The sequence below is a fragment of the Gambusia affinis genome, linkage group LG07 (assembly GCF_019740435.1).
Source record: "Gambusia affinis linkage group LG07, SWU_Gaff_1.0, whole genome shotgun sequence".
Taxonomy (NCBI): Eukaryota; Metazoa; Chordata; class Actinopteri; order Cyprinodontiformes; family Poeciliidae; genus Gambusia; species Gambusia affinis.
Genome location: NC_057874.1, coordinates 741,613 through 758,193, shown reverse-complemented (window position 1 = coordinate 758,193; position 16,581 = coordinate 741,613). Strand labels below are relative to the sequence as shown.

General features: G+C 39.6%; 1 protein-coding gene and 1 long non-coding RNA gene across 2 annotated transcripts; one reads left to right on the top strand and one right to left on the bottom strand.

The window, feature by feature from the left end:
• Positions 1-3,526: 3,526 nt before the first annotated feature.
• Positions 3,527-10,952, bottom strand: LOC122834124. Its single transcript, XR_006371134.1, has 3 exons — positions 10,687-10,952; positions 6,240-6,336; positions 3,527-3,921 (listed from the first exon to the last, which is right to left on the bottom strand). It is a non-coding gene; the product is annotated as an uncharacterized LOC122834124 (long non-coding RNA).
• A 1,334-nt stretch (positions 10,953-12,286) lies between these two features.
• LOC122834123 (piggyBac transposable element-derived protein 3-like) lies at positions 12,287-14,928 on the top strand. Its single transcript, XM_044122263.1, has 2 exons — positions 12,287-12,308; positions 12,872-14,928. Exon 2 carries the CDS (start codon positions 13,002-13,004, stop codon positions 14,319-14,321), a length of 1,320 nt encoding a protein of 439 aa, XP_043978198.1. The 5' UTR covers positions 12,287-12,308; positions 12,872-13,001; the 3' UTR covers positions 14,322-14,928.
• The last annotated feature ends 1,653 nt before the right edge of the window (positions 14,929-16,581 follow it).

Here is a 16,581-nt window from a genome sequence, read left to right as displayed (position 1 = left end):
CTAGGGAGAATTTAGAGACCAATTAAACTGACAGTCATGTTTTTGGACTGTGGGAGTAAGCCGGAGAACCCGGAGAGAACCCACCATGCACAGGGAGAACATGCAAACTCCATGCAGAAAGACTCCGGGCCGAGAATCGAACCCAGGACCTTCTTGCTGCAAGGGAACAATGCTGCCAACTGTGCCACTGTGCAGCCTCTATAAGTTCTTTATGCCATTTTGAACAAATTTATTTTGGGAGGATTTTACATGAAGTTGCTCACAATTGAAACACAACTGAAAATGTGTTTAAAAAAAAATTTCTGAAAAGTACGCCATAAGAATTGAGCAGGGACAGGGAAGTTGGTTGGGGTTAATAGGAAAATGGATGTATGTTGCTGGCCAGAGCTGAAGGAATGATAGATGCTGCTATGCAAGAAGACAATGCTGGAAGAAATTTTTATAAAGACTGTAGATGATTTGCAGGTTAACCTTCTAGCAGGCCAGTGACCCTAATTTACAACCAAAGCTACAATGGAATGGGTCAGATCAATAATCACTTATAAGTCCAGACCTAAATCCAATTGAGAATGTGTCATAAGATTTGGAAATTGATATTGGCAGACTTGCCTGATCCAGTGTGACTGAACTTTGAAAAAGGAATCAGGAAAACCAGCATGAATATGTCTACATTTTCAAGGAGTCGATACTCTTGCAGTGTGTTGTAAATGTTAAGCAAACATTTCCCAGTTTCATCAGAGGACATTGAATACCAGACCTTACTGGACTTATGTGAGCTCAGAGATTCCACATTCATCCAGGTTGTTTCTGACATGAAGCTGGATTCAATATAATAAACCAGGGATGCACAATATTGGGTCTTGTTAGCGATGTTGAAGTTCTTAGTCAGGGGCCCTAAATCAGATTCTGTCTAAGGCCCATTTTACCTTGGGCAGGCTCCTGCATGAAGAGCTCCGCTGCGCATCTCTATGCTGGATGCTAAAGACCAATAGGGAGATTTTATTTATGAGGCACTAGGAAGGACAGACGAGGCTTTTCTGTTTCATGACTGTTGAGCTACAGAAACTGTTTTGGCTGCCTGGCCTTCATGGGGTCTCTATCAGCAGCGACTCTAACTCGTCTTGTAGTAACATTAGTTAAGGTGAAGCAGAGAGTGAACAGTGAGCAGGCTGTACCACGTGGTGCGCCTCAAAACCGTTTTTGAGATGCATCATGGTACAGTTTGCTTTATATCATTATTTATGGTTCTGACCCACAGCAGTGGGACCAACTCAGGCTGCCTGTAGCGAACTGGACATTTAGTGCAGCACTGGGGCAGCTTGATAAAATTAAAGCCAAAAGTTTTCTCTGCAGGCGAACCATTTCTGTTTTTTCTATGACTTCAAAATGGAGGTTATGTGAGTTCTTCTGTTGGGGCAACTCAGTAGTCACAGCAGAGTTTTGGGGAACCTAAAGATGACTCAGACCCTTTCCTATTAAATTCACTTTTTGACAACATGTTGTTTGACAACATACGTTATACTGTATGTGCGTGTATATAGACATATACTCTATATAAAATGTCTATATATACATTTTATGTAGACAAAACAAATATCTATTGAGATACATTTTGAGTTGTTCTTCAGATAAAAAAAACAGATATTTACCATATTTTTAAAATGTTGTTCCAATGAAAAAACTTAATCAAAAATAACTTTGATTTCTGAGGTTATGTTTCTGCAAGAGTCCTAAATCATTGAGTTCCTGTTTAATGTCAGATATGGCACAGTCAGGTGCAGAAATCATAGGTTTCAGTTTTGTCTGGATTAAGCTGCAAAAGCTGTTCTTAACTACTGTTTAATGTTTATTAATCAGATAATCAAAAAGATGATCATCCAAAAAGATGACAAGAAACATCAATATAGTGCTGAATCATCTGGCCTAAAGGAAGATAATATAATAAAAACAAAATATGTTCCAGAACAGAACCATGAGGAACTCCACAACTGACTGTAATGATCACAGTATGATGTATCCTGACTATATGCAGACCTTGAATAGTGACTCTATTCCACAATCACAATAGACTGTCACACTGACTGTGTTTTGGTATCAAATTAACCTGTGAACTAAAACTACATCCAGTCTACACCGTTTACATGATGCGCCAGTCTACACAAATGTGACACCACTTGGGAATTTTCCACCTGTGTGAACACACTGAGAACACGGCAGAACCATGTCAGTCATTGTTTTGTTTTCTTGGTTTATCACCACATTTTTTTTGTTCACAGAAAACTTGCAGCTAAACAAAACCTAGTATCTTAGAAAGACTTTGAAACCTCAACTTTTTCTGCTGGATTTAAACTAGATCAGTTTACAAGTCAGCCATCTTGGCCTCCATTAAGCCTGAGTTGAACGATTTTAATCCTCGGATAGATGAAACCAAACATGAGCTAAACTCCTCCTCATGTGGACCTTTAGACACAAAGGTTTAACAAGATCCCGCATTACTTAAACATACCTTACAATCAATTTACACTTGTTTGTAAAGCTTTGAATTTCATTTTGTAAAAAAGACTTTCCATCTTGTGGAAACATTCACCACGCTATCTGCCCAACAAAGAATATTTCATGTGCTCAAACTGTGCTTTGTGCCGATAACATGCCACCCCTGTAGTGTGTGTCCTGATTTCATCACACTGTGGTGATTACATTGGAGCTGCATGAGCCTCTGTGTTTAATGCTTACTCCTGGGGCAAAGAAAACACAGGCACTATGGAGTGTTTCATATGTTTCAGCTGCATGAATGAGCACGATACACATCAGTCTTCCTGCATCCATTGCACTCTCTTCAGTAGACCAGGACAAGCTGCAATCTTCCTCCATGACAGAACAGTGAATCTTACACAGCTGCTTGACTCTTAACGGTGCGTTTCTTCGTAAGACAGTCTCTCAGACAGACCTCTTCCCAGTGTTATGACTGCAACGTGTTCATGCTGTTCGGGGCCATTAAAACAGCTGCACACTTATCTGCCTCTTTGACCTCCCAGGAGATAAGAAATAAGCATCTGTGTTATATGGAGCATTGTGTAAATAGTTTATGATGGTCTTTATTAAATCAGTAGCAGCAGTCTGGGATCATGGGAATGCCAAGTTTTCTTGTGTAAAGTGCAGAAGTGAGTCCTCTCGATATGATGGTGTTAATTTCCTGAAAAACCAGCAATACTAACAGTTTTAATTGTAGACATAATAAAGAGTAGACTCCTCATGGAGCGCTCTTGCCTATTGTTGCTGACGTGACGTAGAGCTGCCATCTTGTAGAGGTCAACCGCTCCACTCAGCATCATGAAGTATCAGTGTGTTTCATTAATCATAACTCGCTAAATCCTAAACAGATTCTCAAACTTTTTACTGGAGACCTTATTCAAACAGCTATCATAGCTACATGTACAAGAACAATTTTTTTAAAGTTTTTTAAATTGGATTAATGGTTCAACATATTGAAATACTCGTAGTGGGGAAAACAGAATAAAATAGGAATAGAATATTCTGATTTTATGATGAGAATTTTACATCATAATGTTTTATACATTTACTTAGCAATATATTAGTAAAATATTTCTATAAATATACAAACACAAAATACAAATATAGAGAAACAAAGATGATTCAGTAATGATTAATACTGAATAATACATACTGGAAAATCTATATTTATATGCACATGTACAGTACAGACCAAATGTTTTGACACAACTGCGTGTCCAAACCTTTGGTCTGTACTGTACATACATGATACATATATGACTATATAGTTTTTTTTCCTGTTTTCCAGCTGAGGCGTTCTGGCTTCAGAGTGATTCAGCAGCTGAGATTCTTGTGCAGTGAATCCGTCTCTCCTTGAAGACACTTCTCACATCTTTGTCTGTAGAAAACCTTCAAAACAACAACAGGAGATTTGGAAGGTTTCTTACTTTGATAAATACTAGTCATCATCAGCAGCAGCTTTATTAAAGACACAAATAGGTCCATAGACAATAATAATACACTGTCTTCCAAATTATTATGCAAGTGATATTTTCTCAGATTTTCTTAAATGGTCAATGCAAATGATGATCAGTATAATTTTGAAGTCATGAAAATTATACTGATCATATAAGTATAATTTTTACTGAAATTTTACTGAAAATTTGTTCAAATTTTACTGAACAAAGCTCCCCATGAGAACAGTATTCTTTTCAAAAAATGAAAAACTCAAAATGCACTGTTCCAAATGATTATGCACAGCAGATTTTCTAATCATTTTATGGTTTACAAAAAACTGCAAACGGTGGTTCTTTGAATGTGCAGCATTAACTGGTCGCATGTACTAAAATCTAAAGCTTTTTCAATCAAAAACATCTTAACAGACTGAGTTCCATGTTAACATAGAACCTTCTTTGATATCACAGCACAATTCTTGATCCATTGAACTTGTGAGTTTGTGGAGTTTCTGCTTGAATTTCTTTGTAGGATGTCAGAATATCTTCCCAGAGCTGCTGTGTGATATGAACTGGATTCCACCTTCAGATCTTCTGCTTGAAGAAACTCTGAAGGTTCTCAATAGGGTTGAGGTCAGAGGTCAGAGGAGGATGGTGACCACACCATGAGTTTCTCCCCTTTTATGCCCATAGCAGCCAATGACACAGTGGTATTCCTTACAGCATTCGTTGTCATGCATGAAGATGATTTTGCTACTGAAGGTTCGGCTCTTCTTTTAGAACCATGAAAGAAAGTGATCAGTCAGAAAGTCCATCTACTTTACTGAGGTCATTTTCACACCTTCATGGACTCTGAAGGGGCCGACCAATGATTCTCTCCATGATTTCAGCCCACAGCATGACTCCACCACCTCCTTGCTGACGTCTCAGCCGTGTTGGGATGTGGTGGCCGTCCACCACCAATCTACTACTGAGTCCATCTGGACCATTCAGTCATCAGTGAACAAGTCTGTTTGAAAATTAATCTTCATGTACAGCTGGGCCCACTGACACCGTTTCTGCTTGTGAGCTCTGGTATAGTGCTCATATGGTGCACATACTCTACTACTAAGCTGCCTTTCTGAATATTATTTTTGATGTGACTGTTTATAGTCCCTGAATGCATGCCGTTTTCTGTTGTCACTACCTGCTGGTTCAGGAAGAGTGAATATTGCAAGTCAATGACTCAATGCAATCTGCTGGATTTTCTTAGAAAGAAATATTTTTAAACTATTTTGAATAATTAACTGTGCTTACTGTAGTGTTTGATAACTAGGATCAGTTGGAATATATGTTTGATTAAATTGAAATGATTTCTGTAATGTTCAAGATGACATTTGTTGTGGATGAGTGAACAATCTCAGAAACAAACTCTTATAGCAAGTAAGCAAGCATGTAGAAGCATGTAGTGACAGAGAGCAAACAATTCCTTATATGTATTTAGACAAACTGACAGACAGACAGACAGACAGAGAGTGAGATGGAGAGAGAGAGGTTGGTGGTGGAGTGAACTTTCTACCTCCCAGTCAAGATGCACAAAATTTAACTTCTGGGTCAAGATAAAATACAGTGCAGTCCCACACAAAACACTGACTGGACATGCATAAAAATAACATGGAACTTGTTCAATGTTCTTCATTTGCTGCTTGTGAAACCCCCACCCCCTGTCCAGAGCACATGTCCAGGACCACGTTGGGCAACTGCCAATGGACAATATAAAAGTAACGTCACTATACTTGAACCTCTATGTATAATTTTGACCTTACATGCATAAAAAATTGCTTTGCTTATAATGTTTTGAAATCCATCATTGCACTGTGAAAATGCATCAGTAAAAGACCCAAGCTGAAGTTCTGATCGACACCGGTCAGCCAAGAACACCAGAACAGAGTATTCCTACACCTTTCTATCCATGAGGAATATTAGGAACTCCTTCTGTCTGACGGGAGCGGAGCTACTGCAGTCCACTGTGCTCTCACTCAAACTCTACATTGATTTGTCTTGCTGCCTGATTCATTACTGGCAGTAGCTGTATTTACATGGGTGCTTAGATCCAAGTGGAACGTGTTAGAAGCAGCCTCTTAATTAAATCAAATGCATTGTTGCACTCTTGTCTAAATGTTCCCCCAACAGACAGCAAAGGGCAAACTGTCACCCAGCGCAAAGGAAATTAGCTGCATTAACAAGTCAATGAGAAATTCATGTGTGTATAATTTCACAGTGAGCACATCTGACCTTTGTTAATGATGCCACTCAGAACCCCGCAGGTGGTGTCTCTCAAATAAACTCCCAGGGGATCCTCCGCGCATCGCTGGAGCTGTGCGCACTCCTCCTAACGCACGGAGGAGGAGAAAAGAAGAAAACACATTCTATTAAAAAGTGAAAACAAACGGAAAACATTGTCCATCAAAACTCAGCAGCTGTTTGCTTTATTATTATTATTATTTTTTTATCAGCTTTGTCTTCTTCCCCTTTGAAGCATCAAAATAGAAATTGTGTGGCAGAAAATTCCTGAGAGGCATGTTTTCATTTGAGAGTGTTCATCTGTGAATGCATGTTATTTTTATTCCTCTCAGCAGAAGACAGAGAGAAAGCGAGCGCGTGAGAGAGAGATGAAGAGTGGGTGAGGGGTGGAAGTGCTTCACCCATTCACAGGCTGGCTTTCTTCTCCTGCGGAGAAAAACAAAAGAGAGAGAAAGAGAGAAAGAGAGAGAGAGCGCATGCCCAGGGTCCTCCATTCACAATTGCTTAAATCCACTCTTGTGCTTTTGCTGTGATAGATCACTCTTGAGATCCGCCTCCAGCCTATACTTACCAAGTTTTGGACTTGAGAATATGGGAAATATTTATGCGCCGGACCAGGGTCCAGGGGGCTGAGTGTTGTGAAGGGTTTTTGAATGTTAATTTTTTTGTTGTTAATATTGTATTTTGCACAGTGGTGCAGTTGTTACATTGCAGCAAGAAGGTCCTGGGTTCGATTCCCGGCCCGGGGTCTTTCTGCATGGAGTTTGCATGTTCTCCCTGTGCATGGTGGGTTCTCTCCGGGTTCTCCGGCTTCCTCCCACAGTCCAAAAACATGACTGTCAGGTTAATTGGTCTCTCTAAATTCTCCCTAGGTGTGAGTGTGTGTGTGAATGGTTGTGTGTCCTGTGTGTCTCTGTGTTGCCCTGCGACAGACTGGCAACCTGTCAGGGTGACCCCGCCTCTCGCCCGGAATGTAGCTGGAGATTGACACCAGCAACCCTCCTGACCCCATTAGAGACAAGGGGGAACAGAAAATGGATGGATATATTTTACACACTGTATAAAAATGGCAAATGTACTTTGTTTCATTGTCAATAAACAAATCTTTTAAAACAAAATTTATATTTTTTTGTAGCACTCATCCTCTTCTGAAGGAAAACATTTATTTAGTTAAGCTTTCAATGATTTAATAACATTGGCACAATATTTCAAATATTACCTATTTGGTAGATTTGAGAAATCGCTACACTTTTATTGTATATTTTGAATAATTATACTTTTCTCTATGCTTGCTCATGACATAACAGATTATAATTCATCTGCTAATGCTATTCATAAAGAAAAAACTTAAACAAAAAACTACAGGGTTTGAATGACTGACAGAATGTTCTGGTTGCCGTTTGACCATCTCAAATTGTAGTTTTTAAGCTAGAGCAGAAACAACTCTCAAAGTTGTGAAAAATTGGGTGGACTAGCCCTTTAGCCATTTACTGAATCAGAAGCCTCATTCAGAAGCCAACTTTAGCTTCGTATACAAAACAAAGTAAGAGTATAAGACTTTCAGTGTGATCAAATTAACTGCATGGCGCTTTGGACGACTTTGCAAACATTCAGTCATTCATCATTATGAGTATTGATATTTTCCAAGAATAGCAAAAACTTTTCCCATATCTCTTTGAACACAACATATTTACCCTTAATCATAAAGGTGAGTTTCTCCAAGGTAAAAGAGCAAGTTGACATAACTTTAAGTAAATTCAACATTTAATTTCTTATGGTGTAGGATTGTCAAAGAAAGAAAGTTTGTGCTATTCATTTGTATTCTATGACAGCCACTGACTAAAAAATTAAAAATACAAATTTAAAGAAAAAAGCCATAGCATCATGAGAATAAAGTCGTAATATTGTGACTTTACTCTTGTAACACTACGATTTTATTTTCTTATCACTTTGGAAAAAGCCTACCAAATAGTCCCCTCATTTTAAACTTTTTATAAAAGCAATAGAAAAGTTAATGAAAGGAGGAATGACAGATAAGTTGGGTTTTTTTCTGGTGCTTGTTCCCCCTCCCACCCTAACCCATCAGTACCTAAACCACACACCTCCGCCTGCCCTATCTGGTGTCACCCTGGGAAACTGCCCACATCGAAAAGCAGTGCACCTAAAAAATGGGAAAATCACTTCATTGTATTGAAATAAACAGCTGAAACTAGCATCTTTTAAATCACTTTGAAATTTAAAAACATTTCTCTGTTGCTGTCCCGATGTGAAAAAAACTTTAATTTGCACTGAAAGTAACAACATGTGTTCAGTTCAAGAGGTATAAATTTTTTATAAGGCACTTAAAAGCAGAAATTAAAAGGACACCTGCTAGAGAAACACTGTGAGGTCAAAACGGTGCACAGTTCTCATTTGAGAGACCTGAAATTAAGCTTATTGATTACAGGACTGACGGCCCACCATCTGTCAATACAGCAATCTACCAAATTGACAGAGCCTCCCGATGCATTGTGCACATCCAAACAGCTGGATTCACTCACAGAAACCAAACACATTGGCCTCAGTCAAGCTGAAAGCTTTCCAGAGAGTCTGTGATTTATAATCCCTGAGATCTGGTGTTTCAGCCCACGTGTGGGAAATAACCCAGGCTGTGGTTTAAACATGAGGCACAAAATATGTTCACGCAGCTGCACTGCAAGAAAAAGACTGACTCACTCTTCAACAGACCTGGGACTCCATGTTACTTCATCTGTGTGTACATGTGTATGTATTTATATGCATAAATACATACACATACACAAGTTCACCAAAATAAAGCTAATCTGAATCTTTGTTTTAACCTCAGTTGTCATGGCTTTTTTGTGACTTTTCTTGAGTAAATAATTTTTTATTTAATAATTGCCACAGCTTTACTGAACTTTATATTGAGAGGTAATCATAGATATTATAGAAACTTTGTTTTTTTGTGTCTTATTTTTTTATCCCTGGAGATTTAAAAAACAAATCAAAAACTTAACCATTAATCAATCAAGGAAAGAAAAAGCAAAAAAGTTCAAAATATTGGCAGCATTTTCATAAAATAATTGTCAATAGTACTTTGAACCAGCCTTGCAGCTTTATAAAGACTTTCTCCCTCCACATGTCTGGACAGCAAATAATAATATTTGAGGTAGATTGGTTTGCAGTTTTATCTCACATCACGGCATGAGTTGGAGTGACAAGTTCCACTGATTACATGCATACACATATGGATGGACAGGAATAGGCCAAAAGGTGCTGCATAAACCCTGACCCTCACCAATCTGATTTTGATGAAGTAGCAGCCTCAGGATGCTGAAACCATCAGCATACTGATGTGTCGCTTTGCCTTGGCCTGACAAAGCCGCTGCTCTGTTGAGAACAATCTGTCATTTTCAACGGCTGAACCCTTCAGCCCAGCAGAGACTGCTGCTGGCTCACCTTAAGGGAAATCAATTAAGAGCCTTCATGAATTCAATGCAGCTTGCATTTGGAGAAATGTTGGCAGTGATGTACAGATCACATGTTTTGATTTCTGCGACTCATCCAACACAATTGAGCAGTCACTATGATGTTGGCAGCTGTGGGAAACCCAACCGACTGGATTATTGACCACTTTACCTCTGGAGAGAGCGGTCAACACCACAGGAAACCAGACATTCACAGCTTTTCATCACCATGTCCATCTCAAACTTAGTGTACATTGCAGGAAAATTCTAATTTTCTGCAGTTTTCACTAACAGTCAGCAGATAGACAACAGGGAATGGAAATCACTGATCTAATATTTTGCAACAACGGGACAAAAAAGCCTGAATAAACTCATTTTGATTTCCTCCCTGTTTGTTAACCTAACGCATTAATAAAAATAAATACATTTTATAATACAGTTACTGTGTGATATAGACCACACTTCTTCATGAGACTGCTGTTCTTTTTTTCCTTCTCCCCTCCAGGGAGACATATTGTGGGCTCTAGTGTCCCTTATTTGAAAGTAGGCTGACAAAAAAGGGGGAAGTTGTTGTCACTTTGATCATTATCATAATAGTAAGTCTACATCACCCACCTTGTGTCTTTTATTCATTTACAGTTTATCTGTGTAAGAGAATGTCTGAGATTCACCTTCAAGCATGACAACAACCTTAAATATACAGCCAGAGCTACAAGGGAATGGTTGATATCAATGCATATTCATATATTATAATGTCCCAGTCAAAATTATGACTTAAATCTACTTGACAACATGTAGCAAGGTTTAAAGATTGTTATTTATTGACCCTGTCAATAAAGTTCAAACCCTGTTGCTAGGCAGATCAAACTTTAAGAATTCAGCAATTAATTAAACAGCAATCTCAAATCAAAGATTGTATCATATGTCATAATTTTCAGGTCAACATTTGAGCCAGTTAGATGTCGACTCACAGGAGGAGCACCAGGAGGTTCCTGTCACTGTGTGGAAATGCTGGTGCAGAGTAACTGAGAGGCCTGGTTGTAAAAACTGCAGCCTCTTTCCTCTCATGAGATCGTGGTGTCTGCAGCTGCATGACATCAGTATGAGTAGTGATCCAAAATCAAGCCAGGTGCTTTCGCTGACCGGGAATCGGATAGATACAAGTTTGGATGTAGTTTCATGAACCTATAATACTTTTTGTGACAGACTCATTTACTCATAATTCTCCAAGAGTAAAAGGCAAGAATTATTGGCCAAATAGAAGAAGCACAAATCAAGCTTGTAGTAAAACCTCAAAGGGGCAGTATTATGTGTTTTCTAGTCACATGATGCCATTTTATAGCACAATCAAGTGACCCTACTACCTCCAGGTGTTGTAGAAATGCTGTATGTATCAAACATCTATATTTGATATAACTCCACCTTCAGAAAATCATTACAACTATTAACCCTTTATCTTTTTTATTGTCATTTCCTAGAGAAGTAGCTTCTATAATGAGGTCATCAGATGTGCAGGTTCACTGGGTGTTTGCTAATTGCTTTTATCTTTCACTCATATTTTTATATTAGCAAGATTTTATTCTTTTCAGAGAAGGTTCTTATTTTAATCTTCTCAGTGTGTTGCAAGGTAAATAAATCTAATTTTTCTTAAGAGTACGATTTTATACCATTTTAGATAAGTATGTTACCTTCTGTTTTCAAAATGCTTCAAAAATGAAAAATAAATTTTAATTTGTAATTTAATCTCTTAAAATTGGGCCTCTATTTTTTGCTTTGGCTCAGTCAGCCTTTATTTCAGAGTGGTTAGATAGTAAGAAATGAAAGAGAGGGAAGACCTGTGGTCATCAGGCCGGGACTTGAACATGTGATGTCCGTGTTGAGGACTAAGACCTCCATACATCAGCTGTTTTACCTCTGTGCCACCAGAGCACCCAAAAGGCCTCTGTCTCTTTAAGAAACTCCACCTCAAGGAAGTCATCACAACATCACTCCTCTATTAACCCTTTAACAATGTTTTTACCAGTGTTTCACAAAGAAGAAGTAACATCTATAAAGAGCTCCTCAGATGTGCATTTCTACCAGGTGTTTGCTAATTGCTGCTGGCTAGTCTGAAGGAGCTGAGTGTGGGAGGGATGCTCTGTGAGGCAGAAGCTTGGAAACTACAACTCCAAGGAGGAGCTTAATCCTTGAAGCTAGGTCCACCCCAGGCATTGCACCGCTGAATGGTTGCCATGGAGATTAAAGGATTTCTCCAACATGCATGAAAGAATCAAAGGAAATATTATAACATGATGAAAGCTCAAAGAAATAAATTGGGCGTATTACTGGGCCATAAAGGACTGCATCCATTGGTACATGTGTAATACTTCCATTGCACATGTACCAGCTTTCAACCCTCTATGGCATTGTGTTGCCCTCAGGCAACAAACCACTATTTTGGCCCACACACCGCCCCTTTAAAGTTTTTTTAAGTAAAACATCACATAAAAAATCTGATGATATGTCTGTGACCAATGAAATTTGAGCTGGGCGTGGCTTTGACCTTTGTCTTGGGGTGAAACAATCCTTTTTTTGGACACACCGCTAGCAGAAGGTAAGATAAATTTCATTGTTTTACATGTTTAAATTTAAATAATTTTGTATAAATAATATCTGTGATGTGCATGAATAAGTGAAAAAGCATATTTGATTGAGTAAAGACACCTTTTGTCTTCATTTATATACTAAAATGGCAGTTTTTCATTCGTTGCCTCAGGGCAACATTGTGCAGTTAGTCCACTTTTGTGTGAACTATAACATGCTCATGGATGGAGATGTGTAGGGATATGTAGTTATCAACATAGTCAATTTTTTTCTGTACTATCTACTATTACTCATAGGAAATGGATGCACAAAGATTTTATGGGCGTAAGGAACATGATCAAGCGGTTAGGCTCATTCCTTCTGACAGTGAGGACAGTGAGCTTGAGGAGAGTGACAGTGAGGAAGAGTGGACTCCAAAATCAGGTTTGAGGGAGAGTTAGGAGATCAGGGTTCAGTCAATAGAGTAACATACTGTATGAAATGAGCATGTATGTGCGTTTGTACATCAGTGAGTGAAGAGAGGTATATATAACCTATTCTAATTTTATGCTTACTGGTTTCTTTTGAAAACAGATGACCCGCCTGATGACAATGAGTCTGTGGATGAAGAGGAAAATGAAGAGGATGAAGTATCACAGGAAGCTGTTCCACGCTTACCTCGTTGGAGAACAGCCCACAGTGCCAATATCACTGATTACCCAGAATGGCAGGCCAGTCTTCCAAAATCAGATCATATCAATTCCCCCTACAAATACTTCAAGATGTTTTTTCTGAAGACATTCTGGAAGTAGTTCTAAAGTCAAATTTATATGCCATTCAGTGTGACACCAACAAGCCCCTTAACCTCACTAAAAAGAACTGGAACAATTTATGGGTACAGCAGTATACATGTCATTGTTTGGATTACCAGGCACCCATGTTTTGGAACCAAGCCACCCGAGTGTCCCAGGTAGCTGACACCATGGCACTAAACAGATGGGAGTTCATTAAAAAATCCCTGCACTTCAACAACAATGAAGTGAGACAACGAGAAAATATTGATCCACTCCACAAAATCCGACCACTGGTCACTCATCTTACCTCAAAGCTGCAGACAATACCAATGAGTGAGAAGTTGGCTGTGGATGAGCAGATGGTCCCTTTCAAGGGAAGAAATAGACTCAAGCAATACCTGCCAGCTAAGCCAAAGAAATGGGGCTACAAGATATTCATCTTGGCTGGCTCTGATGGTGTCCCGCACAATTTTGAGATTTACACAGGGAGAGTTGTGCAACCACCTGAGCTGCCAGATGTAGGAGCAAGTGGCAATGTTGTCCTCCGCCTGGCCCAGCCAATACCCAGACAGCAGAACTACAAGGTGTTCTTTGACAACTGGTTCACGAGTGTCCCTCTCATTCTCACACTTGCTCAGCAGGGAATTCACTGTACTGGTACTGTTCGTAGCAACAGACTACCAGGTGTCAACTTGATGTGTGATGTTGAGTTGAAGAGAACTGGGCGTGGATCTTTTGAACAGAAGATGGCCATGGTTGGAGAAACCACCTTGCATGCTGTGAAATGGTATGATAACCGTTCAGTCAGTCTTCTCAGCAATTACATTGGAGCACACCCAGTCACCGACGTTGATAGGTGGGATGGCAAGCAAAAAAAAATCATCAAAGTTCCCTGTCCTGCTGTGGTGAGAGAGTACAATAAGAATATGGGTGGAGTGGATCTGCTGGACTCCCTCATTGCACTGTACCGCAACAAAATCAGGTCGAAAAAGTGGTACCATCGGCTGATGTTCCACTTTATCGACATGACCATCGTGACTGCCTGGCTGCTCTACAAGAGAGACTGCAGCAGCACTGGGATGAGAAAAGAGGAACAGATGAGGCTTTATACATTCAAGTCATATATTGCAGAAAGCTTGTGCAAAAGTGGAAAGAATCTGGAGCGTAGAGAGGTCGTCCCAGTTCCACAATTGCTGGGAGAATCTGAAGAGAAGGAGAAGAGGACCTACTACACCTATCCCGGTCCCTGATGTGCGTCTGGATGCCACAGCTCACTGGATGGTCATGGATGAAAAGAAAGGGAGATGCAAGGTACCAAGATGCAAAGGTACACCTAAAGCCAAGTGCCAAAAATGTGACGCCCACCTTTGTTTCACATCCACCAGCAACTGCTTCATGAGGTTCCATACAGAATAATACAAACTGTACTTTGTAAAAAAGAGAAACACGGAGCCATTCAGTACCCCACAGGAACATGTATTTAGAAACACACATGTTTAGAAACATGTATTTAGAAACTCTAATTTCTAATAAGAGATTAGACTGCAGCTAATTTCTAATGCACTAATTGATAAACCATTTGGGGCTGTTTGTTGAAAGGAAACTTGTTGAAATTGTTGTTGTTGAAATTAAACTTCTTCTAATGTGTTTATTGCTTGTTTGTTCATCATTCCACTTAAAGAAAACCTTGGCGTTTTAGTACCCTCATAGCATGTTGTTGCCCTGAGACAACAAACCAAAATCTGGTGGGGGGGGCAGGGTGGAGCACATTTTCTGATTGATATTTTATAAAGACCCCCTCAAACTCCCAAAACTAGGGTGAAATATTTTTTTCCTCATAAAATAAAAATTCATGCCATAGAGGGATAACATGATGAAAGCTCAAAGAAATAAATTGGGCGTATTACTGGGCCATAAAGGACTGCATCCATTGGTACATGTGTAAAACTTCCATTGCACATGTACCAGCTTTCATGTGCAAGCTGTTAAAAGTGAGGTAGGGACATTGTCAGATTTTTAATCAACAGACTGGTAATTGACAAGCAAGGTGTGACTGTTTTGGTCTTTATTATGTTTATGTTATGTTTAAAAGTTAAAGTGTGAGATTGAGTTGTGCGTTCATACGCTGCACTTTCTCAGCTTGCAGGCCTTTTGTTCTGAGGCTCTTTCTGGAGTCTGCCTCAGATTCATAGAAACTCCCTGCTGCTTAGTGAGTTGAAGGAGCTGCTTCTTTGCACACACATACTGATACACACACCACACACATATACAGCACATGCACAAAGACTCAAGCTCTGCCAGCATTTTGTGGGATAATCTACCTTCCTGAAGGTTTGCTAAAGCACCCCTCCCATCTTCTCCTCCTCTCACCCCTTCTTATCAGCCCCCTGTAAGGAGTATGCGGTTTCCTGTCAGCTGCTGGTAGCAGTGAACGGCCTCTCCAAACAGGAACACGCATGAAAACATTCCAACGCTAAAGGAAACTGTGTCCTCAAATTTCCCCCGTTCCTTCCTCACTTGTCCCCCACAGTGTCCCTCCAGACATGTCCACATGTCTCATACTGCTCCTTCTGGAGTCTCACCATGGCAAGACAGGGCACAGCAATGAATGAGCATGGAGATAAAGATGGCTGTTGGTCTGCCTGAAGAGCAGGTTGGAGATGAGAAGTAATGCTATGAAACAGAGTATGTCCCTATGACTCTAAGGATGGTCAAGGAAAATCAAAACATTTGTTACATTTTCAGCTGGTGCAGTCCACTTTCATGCTTTGAAAAACCTGTTTCCCCCCCTTGCCTGTGGTGACACTACATCATGAACCATTGAAGGACATGCCACAAAAACCTCTGAAGAAGACATTCCTCACAAAATGTGAACAAAAATTGAGAGGTGTCAGAATTTAGTGGTCTTTCGTTCTGACAGAACATAAGGCATTAAAAGAACACAAAATATTTCTCCCACTTAGGTTAGAATCATATTTGTTTTGGTTGAAGTAGGCGGCGCTCCACTAGGGTTGCTAAGTGAAGGACAATGTTCGCCAATTGTAATATCAGCATTGAAGGGATTTTTAAATTGTATGTTTGTATTTCTAACCTGATAGAATGTGGAAAAATTCAAGGCAAACACAGTATATGCTTTCACAAGGCAATGCTTTCCTTGCAGAGAAGTTAAAAACTACCATCATCAGAGTGTCTGTTCTACAGAGCAAAAGTGGAAACACTTTCCTTCAGTGTGCTTGTTCACCCCACTATTCTTTAAGTTGTTGGAGAGCTTGTTCGAATTGCACGAGGTTGTACGGAGAGCCAAGTTAGAAGTGGCTGTTCAAAGTGAGTGTGGCAGCAAAGAGCTGTTTGAGGATCTGTTTGAAGAGTAAATTTGTGTAATGTCACACAAGATTGCTCTCTGAAACCAGACAGCAGGTGTGGATAAAAAAGAAACATATGCAGAAAAAAGCAAGCTAATTATATGGAGGCAACAACTCCCAAAGCAGACAGAGGCGGCATCCCGTGGAA

Excerpts from the sequence above, each read along its gene's own strand:
- LOC122834123 (XM_044122263.1), top strand. The coding sequence starts at position 13,002 with ATGGCAGGCCAGTCTTCCAAAATCAGATCATATCAATTCCCCCTACAA.